A 24,023-nucleotide genomic window follows, 5' to 3' on the forward strand; every position below is an offset into this window, starting at 1 on the left:
CAACAATTATCCTATCACATCCAAGACCTCATTATATTCAACTAAAGAGGTCAATACTCTTTTATCCAGAGAAGAACGTTATCAGATCTAGTCTTAGTGTAGACAGAGGCCGTTGTATTACCTGTCACTGGTAATTGGCAATGGATCTCTGCAGCACAATGCATCTCTCTCCAAAGGGCTTCGGCTCCCAAGGTCAGTGCAGAACGCACCAAGAAGGATGACAGAGGAACGTCAGTTTCTGCCAAACAAGCTGTCAGCACAAACTTTGTCAGTCAGGCCACAGATTGACAAATAAACTGCTAGAGAATGATAATAGATGTGATCGTCCCCAACTCCAGCCCTCCCTCCATGCATCCCCCGGGACTAGAATAGATCTGAAATTGTACCTTTTGTAAAATGCCAATGTCATTTTATCTTTGGAGATTCAAAAGAAAAGAAGACTCACTTGAAATTCATTACCTTGAGAGTCATTGATTTTGATGTCATCTATGTGGGCTTCACTCTGGCCTGGACGTTTTGTCCTTCAGTGTGTAGTTTGGTCTCCATCCACCTCTGCCTCCTTGTTCTCACATCTCAATATTCTTCTGCACTTTCTGGAATCCCCCATCTTCAGTCCCCACTTCACATAGACATCTAGTATGTGGATCCTATGAAGACCTAAGGTTGGCTATGGCATCAATACTTAGGCCTACTGTTAGGCGCCGTCTAGAAGAGGGAGAACACCACTGACCACTTTTCATTATGCTCTAATTCAACTCCAGTGATGTACACTAACTCCCCCCCCCCAAAATACTATTAATCCATGTGAAAACTGTTCAGCCATGCTCTTGTGGTACCAAGCTGGTTCTAAATTTTCCAAAAGGATTTTGGTCTACGCAGTCACATAATCCCTGTTTGCTGATTTGTCAGGAGTAGATAACACATCGTGTTTACTCTGACCTTGTTCTCATCCAGAAGCTCTCTGGGTCATAAAAAAGCTAACTTTCAACTAACCACTCACCTTTACCACTGACAGTAGATGGGGAAAAATGGGCCTCCTGCTTACTGTGCTAAAGGTCATCATTCAGCTCTTCATCTGACATACCAGCACAAGATTTACTATCAGTACATCACTATCAGTCATCACTATCAGTACATCACTATCATTACATCACTATCAGCATTCACTATCATTACATCACTATCAGTACATCACTATCAGTACATCACTATCAGTCATCACTATCAGTACATCACTATCATTACATCACTATCAGCATTCACTATCATTACATCACTATCATAACATCACTATCAGCACATCACTATCAGTCATCACTATCAGTACATCACTATCAGTCATCACTATCAGTACATCACTATCAGTCATCACTATCAGTCATCACTATCAGTACATCACTATCAGTACATCACTATCAGTCATCACTATCAGTACATCACTATCAGTCATCACTATCAGTACATCACTATCAGTACATCACTATCAGTACATCACTATCAGTACATCACTATCAGTACATCACTATCATTACGTCACTATCAGTCATCACTATCAGTCATTACTGGAGACCAAGTAGACAATAATATACTATTGGAATTGTATCACTAACAGACAATTTTACAGGATATACAGTACATGCCGAATGGTTTTAAAAACATACTGTCCAATTGCATTTCAAGATCTATTCTATGGGGGCTCTGTAGAAAGCTTCACATTGATAAATGTAAATATACTGTATCAAAATCATGTTTATTTTAACTAATAATTGACTGATCAAACCATTTTCTTTCAGCACAAAGAACCAGCTCTATCATATCTATCACATTGTCTCATCTATATTGAGAATTCTCAATGTAAACACACTCCCCCTTTATAAGAGAAGGTGAGCTGTGGTTAATATGCAGTTACTGGTGAGAAAACCAGGTCAAATTTCCCTCTCAAAGGGACCACCTGTCACTAGCTGGAGGCACAATGTGAAACCAACAGTCATTGTAGCACACCTCTAGTTTGCTAGTAGTGCTTGACTACTTTGAATTACTAACCACCAAAATTAAGAGACAAAAATTGTTCATGTATAGAAAATGAGCACCATGATCTCATCACTGCTCATGAATGCAAAACAATTATGTATAAATCAACACAAGCAATTAAATCTCCGTAAGCACAGGACCACAATTAAGCTAAGCTAACATGACTAATTGTTCATTTCTAATAGAATGGACTGGGGTGAAAGGGTAATCCTAAAAGCCTGCAAGAAAAATTATACCAGCACGCCAATGGTTACTATACAATAAAGTAGGGATACAGTATTGACCATTACCTGTTTGATGAATGTTAAAGGGTTTATAAGAAGAAGAATTGTTCATTTATATAGTTTAAGGATATGTAATCTACCGTTATAACTCATTGTATAAATTGTGTGAGTGTTATTGTGGTGCTTGGCAAATTGGCTTACACTTCTGTCCACATTTCTGCAGCAATGCGCCCACATGATGTGGGTCATTTAACAAAGAGATCAGCATAGCCTTCATATTGCACTATTAGGCAATTGGGCTTATTCACAAGGGTCGACTGCGAAGGGTATTACAGGATAGGAACTACTTGGAAAGATGGAGAAAATTTGCGCAGAGTCTATATAGTCGACTCACTCATTAACAAGCATAATCAAGTTACTGTTAGCTCAAAAGCAGGTGATTGTTGTCGATCTGGAAAGCAACTCAGAGCAACTCGACGCCCGGTGTTCTCAGTATGTTCATTCCCGTGAGGCAGCGTTCAGTCATTGGATATCTGTGCTGAGTTTACAATATCATTGGCTCACATAGCTGTCATTGTTCTGCTTCCTGGCTGAACGTGGCAACGCCTGGAACAAGCACGTAAGTAGACACTGTCCACTGACAGTAAGGTAGATATGATCATGGTTCATTCAATACAGGCGAACATTAAAAAAACGAACTTCACTTTAGCCGTTTGTTTTATGTACAGTCAGCATTCACAACGTTGTCCCTCGCGTCTGAATCCGACTTCACTGCTGTAACCTACCGTGCTGAAAAGTTCCTAATTCTTACTCACCTGACTGTTGAATCAGGTAAGTTCCAAGGGTCTATTGTAATCCACTATTACTGGTGTAATTATTTGAAAATGGTAGGGTAGCATATTTGGCCTTTCTCTTTATAATGTTTTTGACAAGGGTAGGCTACATGAAAATAGGCTGCCCCACAACTTTATCTATGCTGAATGCTGCATTCAATTTAGCTTAGTTTTTGCCGCTTTTAACGCGCCGCCAGTGATGCATCCAGAACGCTGTCAATGAGAGCAAGGCGTCTAAAGGAACATTTACAGTGCTGTGGTCAATTTACAGTGCTTTGCATCCAGGATTTTTTATCAAAAAATAATTATTTGTTGAACTTTTTTTTGCAATGCATTTTAACGAGGGTATAATTTTAACTAATGTGTCTGTGTAGGTCAGTCAACCTATAGTATACCTTGCTTTCTTCATACCACATGCCTTTGCTTATTTCAACAGTGATCTACCGGAAGTTGATTTTAAAGATAGAGTCAGTTATATGACTAGATGCACAAAGTAAACAGCATAGCGGGTCAATTATTTCCACAACGACTAAGAGTGTTGGAGCACAGCAAGGCTAAACTTTTTAGGGGCCCTAAGCAAGATTTGGTTGGGGGGCCCCCCTCACAGTCATAACATTTTAGCATAAGTATAATACAGGAAGGCACAATTTATAGTCCAATATTTACACATGTTTTGTGAAGGGGGTATTGGGGGGCAAGTGTTTAAATTGTGCACTATGTAGCAGTGTGTGTGTGTGTGTGGGGGGGGGGGGGCTGTGTGTGTGTGCGTGAGTGAAACCATGTGTGCTAAGGTGCGGAGAATCAGAGCAGGTGGTCAGTTCAGTTCAAGTGTTCAGAAGTCTGATTGGTTTGTAGATAGAAACTGTCTCTGAGCCTGTTGGTATTAGGCCTCATGTTCCAATGACGTCGCCCCGACGTTAAGGTAGTGAACAGCTTGTAGCTGGGGTGTGTTGTAAGGTCTTTGATGATGCTGCGTGACTTCCTCAGGCACCGTTTCACGTAGTCCTGGATGGGTGGGAGCACGGTCCCAGTGATGTACTGTGCGGCCTTCACCACCCGCTGGAGGGCCTTGCATCTGTGGATGGAGCAATTTCCATAACAGGCCATGATGCAACCGGTCAGGACGCTCTCGATGGTGCAGCGATAGTATTTGGAGAGGACCCGAGGTGGCATGCCAAATTTCTTCAGCCGCCTTAGGAAGTACAGACGCTGTTGAGGCATCTTGACAGGAGTGGTGGTGTTGTTGGTCCATGTCAAGTCCTCTGTGATGTGGACGCTGAAGTTCTTAAAACTGCTGGCTCTCTCTACTGCAGTCCCGTTGATGTGGATTGGAACATGTTCCCTCCTCTGCTTTCTGAAGTCAACAATCAACTCCTTTGTTTTTCTGACGTTGAGGGAGAGGTTGTCCTGGCACCACAATGCCAGCTCACTTACCTCCTCTCTATAGGCTGACTCATCGTTGTTTCTTATCAGGCCTACCACCGTGGTGTTGTCAGCAAACTTGATGATGGAGTTGGTGTCGTGCAGAGGTACGCAGTCGTGGGTGAACAGGAAGTACAGTGGACTCACCCCTGGGGGGCCCATGTGTTAAGAGTCAGTGTTGAGGAGTTGGTGTTGCCAATCTTCACAGCTTGTGGTCTGCCAGTCAGGAAGTTCAGGATCCATTTGCGAAGGGTGGTGTCCAGACCCAGGGCTCTGAGCTTGCAGTCGACCTTGGAGGGAACAATGGTGTTGAATGCAGAACTGTAGTCAATGAATAGCATGTAGGGTGTTCCTCTGGTCCAGATGTGTTACGGCCATGTGAATACCGATGGAATGATATATTCTGTGGATCTGTTGGAGCGGTAGGCAAATTGTAGTGGCAATCAATATTTTTAGCTGACATGGGCAAATTGAGTGACTGTCAGTAAGTACGTTTACATGCCCAGTAATAATTCGATATTAAACTGATTATGGCTGTAGGCAGATTATGCAATAGTCATGTAAACACATTACTCTGCTTATCTTAATCAGCGTAAGTGTCACGCCCTGGTCTTAGTATTTTGTGTTTTCTTTATTTATTTGGTCAGGCCAGGGTGTGACATGGGTTTTTGTATGTGGTGTGTTTTGTCTTGGGGTTTTTCGTAGGTATTGGGATTGTGGCTTAGTGGGGTTTTCTAGCCTAGTCTATGGCTGTCTGAAGTGGTTCTCAATCAGAGGCAGGTGTTTATCGTTGTCTCTGATTGGGAACCATATTTAGGCTTTGTTGTTTGTTTGTTGTTTTCGTATTTATTCGTGTTCAGTTATTTTTATTAAACATGAATCTCAATATCCACGCCGCATTTTGGTCCGACTCTCTTTCACCTGAAGAAACCGTTACAGTAAGGTCAAAATCGAAGTAAGCATACGCAGATTAAAACACCTGGTTTTCAGAGAAATCTTTTGAATTATTAGAACATGTAAACATCTTAATCGGTGTTCCAGCGGTGTATTTGATCTGTGTATGTGCAAACACCAGCGAGAGCCTCCCTCTTTAGACCGAATGAAGTGAGTTCGGAAACAACTGAATGTGTGCGTCTTAGAAGTAGTTTTCACATACACATTTTATATGTCCGAACACAGAATCAAATATGCTTCCCAAAAATAACATGGAAGCTGTGGTAGAACGTTTATTTTGATTGCTGATTTTCTGCATTTATCAGAGTGCATTCAGTAGACTGATGTCAGATCTGTCCATGGAAACAGGATTATTAAGGAAAGTGTTCTTCTTACAAAGCATGTATAAACGTTTCAATAGAACTATTATGTTAATCTGACTATCCACAATAATCATATTATTTTGTGAAGGTAACCGTGCTCAGCGACTGACATAACAAGTGGATAACTGCTGATGCACTACCACATTTCTAAATTGCACCTTGTGTATTTTTACTTTTATCACTCTTAACAGTAAGTTCCGACCCCGACTGAGTTCCAACATTTTATTTTGAATTAAACATTTTTTGGGTCTGGGGCCCCCTAGCGGTTGCAGGGCCCTACTCACAGTGCGTAGTCGGTGTATAGACAGAGAAGGCACTGGTGCCATAGCTACCACATTGTAAGTGCACATGCACTGATACTTTGTGTGGCTGTGTGCGAGCGACTTCTTGCTTCCTGCTCATCGCAATATCTGCTGTGCTGCTCCTGCAACGTCATTTTGTTAATTCTACCGTTAAATATACATTTTAACAGTATCAAGCCTATCAACCCCATAACAGCACAATAATGTTTTCTCTCATTCAAACTGTGTTCAGCTTTAGCCATCCAATCAAAATATATCACCAAAGACAGAAACATATATATTTTTGCTGGAATAAAGGACTCTTGTTTATTTATACTCCACTATTCTAGACTACACAGACTCTGCAAAGATTCATCATTCACTACCCTCTTAACTTTTTGCTAGACCAAGGACCACTAACCTCAAGGACCACTAACCTCAAGGACCACTAACCTCAAGGACCTCTAACACCGGTTTGTGTTCCACCTCCTTTCACTATTTATCAATACTTCTCAAGTGAAGTTGTAGACTAAGTTCTGTTTGAATATTTGATCTAAAGATAACACGACTTGTGGCCAAGTCCCTTGTGGAGTGGCACTAAGTTTTATGGCCCATGTTAAACCCAGTTTCACTCTAGCTCTGTACAGATCATGTAACTACTTGGCGCTCAACACATTCTGTTATGTCTAGACAGTTTGTGGAAATCAGTTTTCTTGTTGTTTTGTGTTAAATTAAGGCTACTTCTATAGTAATTTGCCTCAACCGGATTTCAGAATATGACTCTTGCTAGATAGACTGTGGGTGGCGCTCTTTAAAAAAAATAATTGAATAATGAATTGGCTTTGCTTGCCTGCTTTATACATATCTTTCTCTCAGGGTACGAATATGGCACCATGGATTATTCAAATTGCCTTGGTGGCAATGAGTATCTTAACCGAAACTACTGAAGGGAAAAAAGACACGGTGCTGTATTGTTCAGGTAACTTGGGATGTTTATTTGTCCACTTTGTCCTTTTCTACCTATGCAATATGCTTTTTTTCAGGATTTAGGCCTACATGTAATGCAGCCCCTGTTGATAGTCAATACAGACTATAGATTTGCAAAGGGTTGTGAAGTATTGTGATAAAATATATTATTTTGTGAAAGTTAACTCAAGCAAACTAATGTATTGTACGCTTGTTTCCTATCATTTCACCTGCCACCTGCATTTCCTATTCTACATCTGATTGTTTTCTTGATTATCAAGAGTTTTTTTTTTACTGTGCAATTTCGGACAATCCTTATATTAGTAAAACTATTGAGGTCTTATTGTTTGTGCGTGCAGTTTAAAAAAAATATTTCTGTAACGTCTGCTTCCAATTCCAACTCAAACACGTAGATCCCCTGAACATAGCTCACTTTCCAGCTCACACTCTCAAACACGTGGATCCTCTGAATGTAGATCCCAATCACCTGAATTCTAATCACCTGTTCACACACCTGTATGTCATTATAACACACAATTTAGTTCAGTTTTTTGCCCCCACCCCATCACTGTGAGGTATTGTTTGTTTTGCGACACAGCTTTCAGAGCTCTGTCCCGTGCATGATAGTTTTTGCATGCCCCACTAACGACTCCTTTTGCCTATTCCCTGCCTGTACTTTAGCCTATCGGATTTCCTGTTATCTAGCTATTGCCTGATCTCCCGGACTACGTTACTAGCCTTTTCCCTGCCTGTATTGTTGCCCTTTTGGACGACCTTCTGCCTGCCCCTGGACCCAGCTACCTGCCTCCTCCTGTGGTCCTTTACAATAAACACCTGCTGCACCCTGCGCTTGAAACCAACTCTCTGTCTCCCATCGTGTATATTACAATTTCTTTTGAATTTCAAACGTGTAGAAGGACAGAGACAATTTACAATATTCTTTATCTAAAAATAAAAAAAGGTTCACTATTGAAAACTTTGTCATCATGATAATTAACATTTTCCAGCTATTACATAGTTTTAGCAATTATGTTTTAAAAAGGCAAGTTAAACTTGGTAAAAGGCAGCTCATCACATTTAATTGGAGCACCATTTTCTTTCTTTGAACCCAGCACTGCAGTCTTACCAAACCTTGGAGTCATCCTTGCATGACTATGTAACACTTCTCAAGCTACTAATACATTAAATAATCAAAGCTGTGACCGAGGTACTGATGAACAGCCTCTATCTCTAGGCCATCAGACTGTTAACAGTCACCACCCTGCCCTGCCCTGAACCTTAGTCACTGTTACTAGCCGGCTATCACCTGCTACTCTACCCTGCCCCTTAGAGATTGCTGCCCTATGTACATAGAGTCATTGAACACTGGTCACTTGAGTAATGTTTACATACTGTTTTACCCACTTTATATGTACAGCCTGAATTTAAAATGGATTCAATTGAGAATTTCTGTCACTGACCTACACACAATACCCTATACTTTCTAAATGGAATTATTTATTTTATGTTTTTAAAAGTTAATTAAAAATGAAAAGCTGAAATGTCTTGAGTCAATAAATATTCAACCCCTTTGTTATGGCAAACCTAAGTTCAGGAGTAGAAATGTGCTTAGCAAGTCGCACAGTAAGTTGCACATATTCCCTCTGTGTGCCATAATAGTGTTTAACATTATTTTTTAATAACAACCTCATCTCTGTACCCCACACATACAATTATCTGTAAGGTCCCTCAATCGAGCAGTTAATTTCAAACACAGATTCAACCACAAAGACAATGGCGTCGAAGGGGATAGCTGCCGTTTTACGGGATCCTAAACAACTATGCTATTTTGTTTTTTGCATTGTTTGTAACCTATATTGTACATAATGTTGATGCTACCGTGTCTTATGACCGAAAAGAGCTTCTGGACAACAGAAAAGCAATTACTCACCTCGAACTGTCTGAAGATTTTTTTCTTGAATGATGCAAAGGATATACTGCTTCCCCGAGATCAGGCTCAAATCCCCATCATTAACGTGAAGAAAAGACAGAAATACAGGGGGCGGAGGTCGGGTGCCTTGTGAGAATTTGTCGGCAAGTGGGTAAACCGCCTTTACCATCCGTTCTATTGGCCAACGTGCAATCACTGGAAAATAAACTGGATGATCTATGATCGAGACTATCCTACCAACAGGACCGAGTCGTGGCTGAACTACCACACAGAGAATATAGAGTTGGCTGGGTTTTCCGTGCATCGGCAGGACAGAGCAGCTACTTCTGGTAAGACAAAGGGTGGGAGTGCGTCTATTTGTCAATGACAGCTGGTGTGCGATGTTTAATATTAAAGAAGTCTTGAGTAATGCTCGCCTGAGATAGAGTACCTCATGATAAGCTGTAGACCACACTATCTACCAAGAGAGTTTATCTATATTATTTGTAGCCATTTGTTTTACCACCACAAACCGATGCTGGCACTAAGACCGCACTCAACGAGCTGTATAAGGCCATAAACAAACAAGGAAATGCACATCCAGAAGAATTACTCCAAGTGGCCGGGGACTTTAATGCAGGCAAACTTAAATCTGTTTTACCTCATTTCTACCAGCATGTCACGTGCAACCAGAGGAAAAAAACTCTAGACCGCCGTTAGTCCACACACAGAGGCGCATACAAAGCTCTCTCTCGCCCTCCATTTGGCAAATCGGACCATAATTCTATCCTCCTGATTCCTGCTAACATTCAAAAACTAAAGCAGGAAGTACCAGTGACTCGCTCAATACAGAAGTGGTCAGATGACATGGATGCTATGCTACAGGACTGTTTTTCTAGTTCATACTGGGATATGTTCTAGGATTTATCCAATGGCTTTGAGGAGTATACCACCTCAATCACCGGCTTCATCAGTAAGTGCATCGGCGACATCATCCCAACAGTGATCATACGTACATATCCCAACCAGAAGCCATGGATTACAGGAAACATCCGTACCGAGCTAAAGGCTAGAGCTGCCGGCTGCAAGGAGCGGGACACTAATCCATACGCTTATAAGAAATTCCACTATGCCCTCAGATGAACCATCAAACAGGCAAAGCGTCAATATAGTACTAAGATTGAATCTTATTACACTGGCTCTGACGCTTGTTAGATGTGGCAGGGCTTGCAAACTATTACGAACTACAAAGGGAAACCCAGCGGTGAGCTGCCCAGTAAGGAGAGCCTACCAGATGAGCTAAATGCCTTTTAAGCTTGCTTCAAGGCAAGCTCACTGAAGCATGCATGAGAGCACAAGCTGTTCCAGACAACTGTGTGATCACGCTCTCCGTAGCCGATGTGAGCAAGACCTTTAAACAGGTTATCATTCACAAGCCTGCGAGGCCAGACGGATTACCAAGTGTCTTCACTGACATTTTCAACCTCTCCCTGACTGAGTCTGTAATACCTACATGTTTCAAACAGACCACCATAGTCCCTGTGTCCAAGAAAGGGAATGTAACCTGCCTGTTCAAGGCTCAAATCAACACCATCATCCCGGAAACCCTAGACTCACTCCAATTCGCATACTGTCCCAACAGATTCACAGATGACGCAATTTCTCCACACTGCCCTATGTGAGAATGCTGTTCCCATGCCATAGTGCCCACAAGCTCATCACTAAGCTAAGGACCCTGGGACTAAACACCTCCCTCTGCAACTGGATCCCGGACTTCTTGACGGGCCGCCCCCCCAGGTTGTAAGGGTAGACAACAACCCATCTGCCACGCTGATCCTCAACACTGGGGCCCCTCAGGGGTGTGTGCTTAGTCCCCTCCTGTACTCCCTGTTCACCCACAACTGTGTGGCCAAGCACAACTTCAACACCAACATTAAGTTTGCTGACGACACAACAGTGGTAGGCCTGATCACGACAACGATGAGACAGCCTATAGGGAGGAGGTCAGAGACATGGCAGTGTGGTGCCAATACAACAACCTCTCCCTCAATGTGAGAAAGACAAAGGAGCTGATCGTGGACTACAGTAAAAGGAGGGCCGAACAGGCCCCCATTAACATCGATGGGGCTGCAGTGGAGCGGGTCGAGAGTTTCAAGTTCCTTGGTGTCCACATCACCAACAAACTATCATGGTCCAAACAAATCAAGACAGTCGTGATGAGGGCATGACAACACAATTTCCCCCTCAGGAGACTGAAATAATTTGGCATGGGTCCACAGATCCACAAAAGGTTCTACAGCTGAACCATCAAGAGCATCCTGACCGGTTCCATCACCGCCTGGTTTGGCAACTGCTCAGCATCCAACCTTAAGGCGCTACAGAGGGTAATGCGTACAGTCCAGTACATCACTGGGGCCAAGCTCCTGCCATCCAGGACACCACGTCAGAGGAAGACCCAAAAATATTTCAGACTCCAGTCACCCAACTCATAGACTGTTCTCTCTGCTACCGCACGGCACATGGTACCGCAGCTCCAAGTCTAGGTCCAAAAGGCTCCTTAACAACTTCTACCCCCAAGCCACAAGACTGCTGAACAATTAATGAAATTTCCACCCGGGCTATTTACATTGACACCCCCCTCCACCATCCACTGCCTCTACTCACTGTTTATTATCTATGCATAGTCACTTTATCCCTACCTACATGTACAAATTACCTCAACTAACCTGTACCCCTTGTATATAGCCTTGTTATTGTTATTTTTGTAGGTTAGTTTATTTAGTAAATATTTGATTAACTCTAATTCTTGAACTGCATTGTTGGTTAAGGGCTTGTAAGTAAGCATTTCACAGTAAGGTCTGCACATGTTGTATTCGGCGCATGTGACAAATTAAAAATGCACTTAATTAGATCTGAAAGACCAAGGATATTTTCCAAGTTTTGGCAAAGAAGGGTAGCCATTGGTGGATGTGTTAAGAAAAAAAGCAGATATTGAATATCTCTTTGAGCTTGGTGAAGTTATTAATTACCCTTTGGATGGTGTATCAGTACATCTAGTCACTACAAAGATACAGGCGTCCTTCCTAACTCAGTTGCCGGAGAGGAAGGGAACCGCTTAGGGGTTTCACCATGAAGCCAATGCTGACTTTAAAACAGTTACAGAGTTGACTGGCTGTGAAAACAGAGTATGGATCAACAACATTGTAGTTACTCCACAATACTAACCTAGGGAAGGATACCTGTACAGTATACAAATATTCCAAAACATGCATCTTGTTTGCAACAAGGCACTAAAGTAATACAGGAATAAATGTGGCAAAGCAATTAACTTTTTGTCCTGAATACAAAGTGGTATGTTTGGGGCAAATTCAATACAACTGATTACTGAGTACCACTCTCCATATTTGTAAGCATAGTGGTGGCTGCATCATGTTATGGGTATGCTTGTAATAGTTAAGGATAAAAAGAAAAACCTGGTTCAGTCTGCTTTCCATCAGACACTGGGAGATGAATTCACCTTTAAGCAGGACAATAATCTAAAACACACTGCTAAATCTACACTTGAGTTCTTTACCAAGACAGGGGCAGAGGTACAGTTTTGACTTAATTGTATATGTAATATATATATATATATATATTCCAAAATCATGGGCATTCACATGAAGTTGGTCCCCCCTTTGCTGCTATAACAGCCGTCACTCTTCTGTGAAGCCTTTCCACTATATGTTGGAACATTGCTGTGGGGACTTGCTTCCATTCAGCCACAAGAGCATTAGTGAGGTCAGGCACTGATGTTGGACAATTAGGCCTGGCTCGCAGTCTGCATTCCAATTCATCCCAAAGGTGTTCTATGGGGTTGAGGTCAGGGCCCTGTGCAGGCCAGACAAGTTTTTCCTCACCAATCTCGACAAACAATTTCTGTATGGATCTCGCTTTGTGCATGGGGGATTGTCATGCTGGAACAGGAAAGGGCCTTCCCCAAACTGTTGCCACAAAGAATAATCTAGAATGTAATTTTATGCTGTAGATTTCCCTTCACTGAAACTAAGGGTTCTAGCCCGAACCATGAAAACCAGCCCCAGACCATTTTTCCTCCTCCAGCAAACTTTACAGTTGGCGCTATGCATTGGGGCAGGTAGCGTTCTCCTGGCATTCGCCAAATACAGATTTGTCTGTCGGACTGCCAGATGGTGAAGCGTGATTCATCCCTCCAGAGAACCCGTTTCCACTGCTCCAGAGTCCAATGGTGGCGAGCTTTACACCACTCCCGCCGAAGATTGGCATTGTGCATGGTGATCTTAGGCTTGTGTGCGGCTGCTCGACCATGGAAACCCATTTCATGAAGCTCCCGCCTTAACAGTTTTGAGCTGACGTTGTCTTTCAGAGGAAGTTTGGAACTCAGTAGTGAGTGTTGCAACCGAGGACTGATGATTTCTATGCACTACCCACTTCAGCACTCGGCGGTCCTGTTCTGTGAGCGTGTGAGGCCTCCCACTTCATGGCTGAGCTGTTGTTGCTCCTAGACTTATCCACTTCACAATAACAGCACTTCTAGTTGACAGGAGCATCTCTAGCAGGGCAGAAATTTGATGAACTAACTTGTTGAAAGTCATCCTATGGCTGTGCCACGTCGAAAGTCACTGAGCGCTTCAGTAAGGCCATTCTACTGACAATGTTTGTCTATGGAGATTGTATGGCTGTGTGATCGATTTCATACACCTGTCAGCAACGGATGTGGCTGAAATAGCTGATTCCACTAATTTGATGTGATGTCCACATACTTTTGTATATGTAGTGTATTATGAGTTGTATATGTTTTCTTATCAATAGTTCTGCATACATAATGACTTATTCACTTTTGTTTCTAGTGTGCACCCTGTATTATCAAAACATTTCTATCAAGCTTATTTCATGAGAAATAATTTTATTGTAGTTTTACTTTTGCTTTTCGCTAGCTGTGGGTATAATATGGATCTATAAATACTTATTTTATAGTAAATGAGTGCTGTGGATTGTTCTAATCTATGTCTGTTTTTTTTAGCATGCAGGGCTATTGTTGATGAGCTCAATTATTCAATCAGTCAGATTGATCCGAAGAAGACAATCCATGTGGGAGGCTTCAGACTCAACCCTGATGGGAGCCTGACTGATAAAAAGGTACCTACCTCAGTAAAAGCATGTTGCAAAAGTAGGAAATTATTCCAAAGTGCGCTCCTCTAGATCAAAACATCTCATAGTACACATAAAGCTATCAATTGAACTTCCTTGAACAAAAAATATTTGATGATTTATGGATTAAGAGATTGATGCATCATTCATACATTGAAGAATGCATATTCATACTTACAATACTTGATAAAGCATAGGTCTAGTGGTTTCATAGTAGTTCCTGGTTTCCTGGATCTCATACCTTGAGAAATGGAATTTAGTGTCTTGTGAAACATCCCGGCAGAAGAAAAGAAAGATCAGTATGTAACTTCATTTCAGTTTGGATGGTTGTAAGCATTGGTACCCACTTTAATACTGTTTCACCTGTATCTCCCTCTGGAATATTCAAACCACTGTATTTTCCCCTGGAATATTCAAACCACTGTATTTCCCCCTGGAATATTCAAACCACTGTATCTCCCTCTGGAATATTCAAACCACTGTATTTCCAAATGGAATATTCAAACCACTATTTCCCCTTGGAATATTCAAACCACTGTATTTCCCCCTGGAATATTCAAACCACTGTATTTCCCCCTGGAATATTCAAACCACTGTATTTCCCTCTGGAATATTCAAACCACTGTATTTCCCTCTGGAATATTCAAACCACTGTATTTCCCCCTGGAATATTCAAACCACTGTATTTCCCCCTGGAATATTCAAACCACTGTATTTCCCTCTGGAATATTCAAACCACTGTATTTCCCTCTGGAATATTCAAACCACTGTATTTCCCCCTTTTTCGAACCAAGCATTGTTGTGGTGTGAAGAGGTCAGACCTGGTAGTGTTCCAGTGTCCTATCACTAGTGTCCAGGGACCGTCATTAGCTGGTCAGCTCCCCTATTGATCTCAGGGGTTAATCCCCTTTTGATGGTAATTGATAGCTAGTAACGTGCTGTTCATTTAGCGAGGCTGTTTGTGGTTTTTCCTCTCCCCCATGGCCATTTCAAGTTCACTTTCAAGTAAAAGGGATTCTGATATTATATCTCCTAATATGACAACTCTAATTATCTCTCATTCATATAGATTTGAGTTAAATCAAACATTCCATAGGCATAGTATAACAAACATGGAGTTGGATTCATTTTTTCATGAAGTATCGTCTTTACCTTCTCTTTTCAAATCAAATCAAATTGCATTGGTCACCTACACATGGTTAGCAGATGTTATTGCGAGTACAGCGAAATGCTTGTGCTTCTAGATCCGACAGTGCAGCAATATCTAACAATTCCACAACAACTAGCTAATACACACAAATCTAAGTAAAGGGATGGAATACGAATATATCCATATGGAAGAGCAATGGCAGAGCGGCATAGGCAAGATGCAATAGATGGTATAACATACAGTATATACATATGAGATGAGTAATGCAAGATATGTAAATATTATTAAAGTGACTAGTGATCCATTTATGAAAGTGGCCAATGATTTCAAGTCTGTATGCAGGCAGCAGCCTCTCTGTGTTAGTGATTGCTGTTTAATAACAGTCTGATGGCCTTGAGTCAGAAGCTGTTTTTCAATCTCTCGGTCCCAGCTTTGATGCACCTGTACTGACCTCGCCTTCTGGATGGTAGCGGGGTGAACAGGCAGCAGCTCGGGTGGTTGTTGTCCTTGATGATCTTTTTGCCTGCCTGTGACATCGGGTGGTGTAGGTTTCCTGGAGGGTGCTCTTGCTACATGAGAATAGTTTTTTTGCCATCAGTCTCCGTCCTTCCTGATTATTATGCTGTCTATGGATCAGGTGTGTATGTCATATTCACAGGCTCTCATTAAGTGTTTCCTAAAATAGGGTTAATTTGAAAATAAATGCTAATTACAGTTTCTATACCCCTGTGAGTCATGTTCATATTCCATTTTGTTTGCCCTCAAGCTGTGGGGGTGTGCCTCTGCAATACCCCTGTTGTTGTCAGTAGAGAGAGTGTATGAATGCAATGATATAGCTCCACTATAATTACTAAATCAAAATGAATACTAGTACGAGAAGAGTTAAGTATTGAATTATGTACCTGGTTTTTACAGTGCTCTGAACGGTAAGCACACTGACTTTTAAGTGAAACGACCAACAGACCCTGATGGCTGATCAACTCTTTTGATCAACTTCTGTACTTACTGCCCTATGGAAGTGTACCTTTTGCACTAATCACTGGCTTGTTTTGACTTCTGAGCATAAATCCAAGAAACCCTGCCCCCACCCCACCCCACTGGCTTTTGACCCTGTCTGAATCAAGGAGGGAGGGGTGTTCAAGCTTAGATGCCATCATAGGAGATTTGCTGGTCTTAAGTCTCCTTTGCTGTCCTCAGAAAGCAGCAGGGCTCCCTGAAGGAAGGTTGACACCAGTCACACCACAAAGTTAAACCTACAACAATGAATCATTAAGCCAAAGACATTGAACTTAGATGAATAAGTTGATGGAAGTTGTTCATGTCTTCTGTTTTTATATTCGTATATAGATTGTATTTCAAAAATGTATTAATTTTCAGCGAATGGCTTTCAATGTTTCTGGTTGGACCATGACATTTTTTTTTTGTCACTCTTCATTAAATTACATTTCTGTCTTGTCACGATAAAGGTAAATACTGAGGCAATCATTTGTCTGTGTGTTTATGCAAATATTTCCTTTTCTGAAGACTATAACAATATTACACATTGTTGTAAATGGTGGCATTAATAGGTTCTAGTTTTTATGAATTTGTGTGTTTTCATTGGTCCATATTATTCACACCAGAAATTGAAAGCCCCTTTCCAATAATGGCTGGTTTTCCAATGGGAATTCAATGGAGGATAGCATCCCTGAGAAGCCTTTTCTCTGCAAGGTCTGCCTAGTCCCCTCCTCATTCTTCAGGAAATGTGTGATTGACAGGTCCCTTTCAAACCCGTCAGACTGGTAAGGAAGGAATTTAATTCCACACCATTTTCAGGATTGCATGATAAGGATTTGGCTTGACGTTGGACTTTTTCATGCTGGACGTTTTTGGTATGTTTCAAAAACTAAAAAAACAAACATTTTAGGCAGATTTTTCTGACCAATCAAGTCAAGATCTCATCATACATATTCATAGAAATACACCTATGGTGTAATAAAATGTAATAATAATCAGAATAGCTCCATTTTTGGTTTACAATTTTTGCAAAAAATTGCTGTTATGGTTGATATTCCAATTTTTATTTTGAAGTGACTTATTAGTTAAAAGTTAAACATTAATGTTGAAGTAGTCAAACCATTTTTGTTGTTGATAGACCATCCTCAATGTTAACTACTTAGCTATCTGTACATTGAAAAAGGAGAGAAATGTGTACCAAGGTTCAGGCAGTTTCCTGAAACCTTTTTATCTTATTTGTGAGCAGATGGCAGTGAGCCACGGAAGCCCCTTTGTGTCACTACGAGTCAGATATAAAAAAAGAGGAGGGGGAAAATGCTTCTATAATGTAATCAGTGGGTCCGGAAGGGTCCATACTGAGGCTGAAAGGGGACAATAGGGTCAGGGATATATCTACATTGCACAAAATCCAGTTCATCTGCAATATGCCCCCCCTTCCCCTTGCCCAGCACCTTTTGACCGGGATTGACAAGGAAAACTTCCTGCTTTGATCATTGGAGGGTGGAGGAGATGAACCGCCAAAAGGGACCAAAGGATGAGACTGAACTGTTTACCCTGCACTTGGCTGCTGTTTAGGCCTCCCCCTGCTCCTTAACTCAGCCCCCCTCCCTGGCCCTTTCACTGCCCCTGCCCCCCGTCACCCTTTCCCCTCTCTCCTTCCGGGGAGGCCACGGGGGCGGGAGCATGGTGCACCTTGACCTGTCTAGACACCATTGCATGTGTTGTCCTGTTTCCAAGGGGAAGGGGTATACTTCTACAGGTTAAATGTCATAGTTCCAGCATAGGGGAAGTAGGGGTTGTTTGTGTGATGGGAATGGAAGTTAGGGGTCACCGACATGACCCGGCCGGATCCCAAGCAACTTCATAGAACTGGAATCAAACTCAGTTAAGTTTAATTTGTATTATTTTTTATCCACCAGGTCCCTCTTGCTAGGTCTGAGGCCAACTTGAGTGAGCTTCTGGATGGAGTTTGTGGTAGCATGAGTGACTATGCTCTTCATGTGGACCCAGACACCAAGATAAAGCAATACAAAAGATTTGCTCCAAGAAGTTCTGATGCTGGGGATTTTCCTGATTTTAACAATTTCAAGTTTGACGGCCCAGAGGGATCCAATGCCCTAAAATTTGTGGTAAGTGTGGCAATAATTGATTAATTTACTCACATATTTATTAATTTATTTTCACTCATGCTGTACATACTTCAAAGTTCAGGTGAAATTTTTTCCTATGTTCTGCATTTCCAAGTCTTTTTTTTCACCTATTAATTAAGTATTTCAAGGTTGAATAGAGATATTGGTAGCAGAGGGAAACTGATTATTATGTTTTGTTAAACAGGATGAAACTTTGATGTCATTTAAAGTACAGAACTCAATGTTATACCTTGGCCTTCGATATCACAGCTTGATATTATCTGAAAATCCATTTACATTATTGATAATTGGGCCCGTAACATTAAAACATACATTGATATTGTTTTTCCACTTTACTTATGACCTTTCTAATTAAGATATATTGCATGCACCGTAGTCTGTAATATAGAAAGCCATTAATTGAAATTATAACAAGAAATCTGAAAACATGTGTATTAAAGCTTGCATTTGTATTTTTCATTATTATTATTATTTTTTTTTTTCAGTTATTACAATGTAACATTGAAGTTTGTCATTTTGGTGCCAGGGGTGTACTGTATTCTAACCCAAAATGCAGGCAATAACGCGTTTTCCTTTTGTTAATTTACAATTATATTGCGGTCTTACACGTAAGTTGCGCATATTTAAGATCAAGTTAAGCATCACAAGTAAGAAATCGTATAATGCGCAAAGATGTGTGTGTGTGGATTCGCCAACAATCGTGTTGCCTATCTAGGATACATGAGTCATCCAAGATGGCTGAACGGCAAGGCGAGAGGAAAAATGGCAGTCTGCCTCACGGCCATGCCCACTATTGTGTGAAACTACATGCTTGTGAATCTCTCATGTGCGGAGGACCTGTTTTTGCTGTCTGTCGAGTGGCAACCGATCCCCTTTCTTCTGTTACAGTGTGAAAGCATTGTGGAGGAGTTTGAAGATGATATCATCTCTCTCTTTGCCAAAGAGACAGACCATGTGGTTGACAAGTTATGCAATGAAGTATCAGGTACGGTTTCAGACATGTTGTTGTTTCTCTCTGACCAGGCCTCCTGTTTGCCCCTTAATGCATAGATATTACCTAGAACTATATTATCACTCACATCATTACCCAAATGATACTACCTAGAACTATGTTATCACTCACATCATTACCCAAATGGAGTATAGATGACAGCATTGGGTTTTGATTTGCTTTTAGAGTTTATTAAAATGACTAATCACTCTTTTTTTGTATGAACAAATAATCACTGTATCTGGGTGTTTGGGCATTGAAGAGCTTTGATTTGTAAAGAATAGCGGACAGATGACCTACAAAATACAACATTTGGTGATGTTAAACATGTTTAGAAGAGTACCGTGTTGCTTCCAGGGAATAGAAACATGACCACTTTTGGTTATTATGCATCTGAAAACAGAATATGAAAATGTATACATCCAGACACTAACTACCTTTATTCCAGCTCAATTTGTAGTGTCATGATTTCCCCCTTACGTAACTGACATCTTTGATCCACCATTTTGTTTCAACCCTGTTAAGTGAGAGTTCTGAAACAGCAGCTCAACCGGCCAAGTATTATATCTAAGCTGAAACAGTTTATTTAACAATTTAACATCTCAAAGGATGATGTTGTGAACCTATATGAAACTAGTACTCCATTAGAGAAGCTAAAGGGCAATTTTTGTTCAACAAGATCGCGGTCGTAGACCGATAGTTTGAATGTGCTATGTGAAGAAAGTCAGGACGGATTTGGCCTCTTCGCTGCTATTTGAGTATCAGGGTTATATGGCATTCATCATCCGAAAGAAACCACAGCTCCTATCTCTCGTATGTTTTCAATATGATGTCATTCATTTTTCGGCAGGTGTCATTGCAGTAAATGGTGTGTCTGCTACTGGATGTCTGCAATTATCGATAGTTCTTCTCAATAGGCCATCTGAGAAGATGGCGGACTCATTTTTGTCTATATTTCATTTCCAGATCACTGTAAAGGCACCAAATTCCAGAGTGACGAACTATAGTTTTACATGCATCTCTGCTGCCGATGACCGGACCAGTTTAGATATATATTTCAAATGAAGAAATCATTCTTGAAGGATATTGTATCAATCAACTTGAATACTTATAAATAAAGTTTTCTATTTTGAATTGAGATACTACAAAGGTTGTCAAATCCACTGAATTGTATTATGATATAGAAAGTCAGGTGTTTCTTCAGAGGTAGTCCTAGTAACTTCCAGCTGGGAGCTGTTGTCAAAAAGTAATAAATTATACATTTCTTAAATATGCAGGAGGAAGAAGTAGCACTCAAAATAAGGATATGATGGGTGTAAAAACACATAACCAAAACTAAAAGTGCTATACTCAGCCTAGAGGGACTGTGAGGAAGCAGCCATGTCAAAAAAAGATACCGTGGCATCCTACAAGCAATGTCAAGATGATCTAGATGAGCATTTTTTTCCACTTTTGTGCTTTCACTTTCATCAGCTGATCAGCTTTAGAATTGTTTGTAATGTCACAGAATTCCAAATCTGTTGATTGTACAGGCCATTTCTTGTCCAGAATTCAACTGTTGGAGATAGTGGATTTCCGCATGCCAGGTTGCATTTGATTTGCACTGTGTGTACTGGGTGGAGGAGGGAGTTGATTCTTGATTTTGAAATGGGCAGTCCCCTTACGTTCCATCATCTGCTGTCTCCAACAAACAGTCACCCAGTATGTGCTCTGACATATGGGGAAGTATGTCAAATGTTATGACAATTGATCCAACAATTTTTCTAAAATAGCCCTTTTCGACGATAGGCAGCATTTTCAGTGTTACAAAAATTCTGTGCAAAGTGGGGGAAAATAACGTACAGAAGAGCCTTGGCAGATATAAGCAGCCTGATATGCTTATCTCCCTATAAAAACGTGTAAATTCCTAAATCGGGTCAATTATCAACAAAATTGTGATAACACATATCTCAGAAAACAGAGGTTGTAAATTCACCATCTACAGTTTGAACACACTGCTATATACCAGGGAACTGCAAAACCTCATGGACAATGTTGTTCCTTTTTCATATAATGACCCTCACAGCTTTATCCAATAATGACAAATAGTCACGTGTATTTTGGGGCTTTATGGTCTAAATATTATTGAGCATTTTTGGAGTTTTACCCAACATGTATCTACACTTATTTTTACCCAACATGTATCTACACTTATTTGTGGAAAGATTTAGGTCAGTTTTGGAGGAAAAAATGTCAACCTCCTTTGCTAAGGAACGAAGAACAAATGCATGGGTCAAGCTTTGTATGGGTCAAACTTCCACTGACTACATGTGACTGAAAATAAACCCTATGAAGCAGGCAAGTTGAATACTAACCGGATATATAATTTCGATTATCATCAGGAATTACAGCATTTTCCCCCACTGCACATCTAGTTCTTTCAAAACAAAAGTTTTCAACTTGTTGTATATTCCTAGAAGTTGTGTGTTGGGAGTTTATTCTGGCTTAAAAAAAAGTGTCAGCTTTGCTTTGTGTGCATAGCTGTCTCTGGATGTCTAGGGCTTCAGCTTAACTTCATGACAGATCAAGGGTTACCAAGGTGCTGTTGGCAAGGGGCTCAAAGTGGAGGGGCAAACTGCACCACTAAATGCTCATTTCCTACGCATGTTAGTGCCTTTGCAGTATGCTGAGTGGACTCCTGGAGAGTTTTTTTCAGATGAAATGCAACCTTCACACAGGTAATGAGGACAATATGATAAACCATTTGTACAATTTCTTAAATGCAATTTCAATGGTCCAGGAATACCATCTCATTCAGAAATGTTGGGAAAGTGAATATTTCCCTTACTCTCTATAAAGTTTAGTCACTGATCTGCAGCATTAACTTGTATTCTAACAAGATTAAAATATATTTGTCCTGGAGATTAGCATACTTAAGTCCTCCTTTGCCTTTTTGGTAGTAGTAGTGTGCTTTGATCTGTGTTGCGTGGCAAGAGCCTAGCTTGGGCCCGGCCATCCGAGTGCCAAGTGTGAAATTGGCCTGATGTCATCCCTATTCTTCACCTTATACATCTTTCACCAGCTTAATTATATTTCCGCCACAAAGCCCGAGCGCTTCATTCCATATTCAAGTTTGACTAGGAAGCGTTTAAGAACTATGGATAAATAACTCAGTGGGGGGAAGGGACAGGATGGGTCTTTTGTTTGAGAGACACACAAGAGACATCAATACTTTTCTGATATGTATTTTCTTTTTGAGTCAGACTGCCCTTTGCCTCTGCCAATTGGAGAGGTTAAATTTTATGACACTGGATATGTGAACTTATGATAACTAAGATGTAGGGCAGGCTATTTATTTCTTCATTGTCTGTGGGCATTTGCATTTGGACCTTCTTAAAGTCTCGTGACTAAAGTGGTGGCTGGAATGTTGTGGATGAAATCATGTTCATTTTCATGTCCAGAGGCAGGGAATGAAATTGTGGCAGAACTTTCTATCCAAACTTCAACTTTCATCAACATGAAGAGTTATGCAGGAACTTTTTGTGTATTTGATGCTCAAAAGATATCATGCATCACTGTTATGGAGAGTTGGAGGAGAGAACGTACAAGCTTTTTGACGATGGAATTTTTGTAGAAATGTACATAATTTAATGAGATTCCTTTTTAGGGACATTTTGAATTCTAAGGTGTAGAAGAAGTGATGCGTTTAAGGAAATGAGCCACCTGCAGCTGTGACCGAGGGCTTTGACCTTCATCAGGGGATCCCGGCCACAGACTCCATTGAGGAACTAACCGAGTTGCTCAGCTCAGCGTCTAAGGCACCAGCTTTTCTAACCCAGAGAGCTCATCAAGTCAGTGACCGTTGGGCGTTACTTCCACATACACAAGCTGGGCAAGAATAGAAATGCAGATGAGGTTCTGGGGCATTGAGGAGCAGGTCAATGCTGAGAATGGTCCGCACAGATAGCTCTCCCTTTTGTGTTTGGATCCTGTTTCTGTTTTTTGGGGCCTTTCTATACATGTTTGAGAGCATCAGGTAATACTGAGACTGCAGAAAGTTGTGACCTGTATTGGTGACTGAAGTTTGATGTGTTTGTTTATGCATGGCAGTTTTGAAATCCACATGAGTATATTGTATTATGATCATATTCAAAAGGTGTCATTATTTTTCTGGATTTGATCAATGCATGTGAGGGGAAATTGACTGAGATGATGAGAGACTCTGTTCCAGTCAGAAACTGGTACTGGGAAAGCTTCAGCATTCTGGATTACTAGCTCCTCTGTAACCAAACAACACGAGTCTCAAAAGGCTCATTTATGAGGATATGTATTCTATTGAACCTACTAGTTTCAATGTTTCCATAAGCTTTTAATTCCCTGTTTGTTATTCTGCTGTGGATATGTTTGACAGAGCAAATTACTTGAAGGTGAATGTTATAGCAACTGAGTGGAATACAGAGTAAAAGTGCTGTCGTGGGATTCTTAGACCACTTTTGAGATCGTTGCAGAGTTATTGCACATATAATCTCTTTTCGGAAGACAGAAATGAGTACTTTACCTTTTTGAGATGCTGGGCTTTCTCTTTAAACTCTATTCAAGCCTCCTA

At 40.9% G+C, this 24,023-nt stretch overlaps 1 protein-coding gene across 1 annotated transcript; it reads left to right on the plus strand.

Annotated features, from left to right (window-relative positions):
- Positions 1-2,868: 2,868 nt before the first annotated feature.
- cnpy1 (canopy FGF signaling regulator 1) lies at positions 2,869-20,587 on the plus strand. The gene is made up of 7 exons (XM_064936607.1): positions 2,869-3,086; positions 6,513-6,580; positions 6,984-7,086; positions 14,024-14,139; positions 18,217-18,426; positions 19,336-19,432; positions 20,405-20,587. The coding sequence occupies exons 3-7, from the start codon at positions 6,993-6,995 to the stop codon at positions 20,443-20,445; spliced, it is 558 nt and encodes a 185-aa protein (XP_064792679.1). The 5' UTR covers positions 2,869-3,086; positions 6,513-6,580; positions 6,984-6,992; the 3' UTR covers positions 20,446-20,587.
- Positions 20,588-24,023: the final 3,436 nt, after the last annotated feature.

The sequence above is a fragment of the Oncorhynchus masou genome, chromosome 3 (assembly GCF_036934945.1).
Source record: "Oncorhynchus masou masou isolate Uvic2021 chromosome 3, UVic_Omas_1.1, whole genome shotgun sequence".
Lineage (NCBI taxonomy): Eukaryota > Metazoa > Chordata > Actinopteri > Salmoniformes > Salmonidae > Oncorhynchus > Oncorhynchus masou.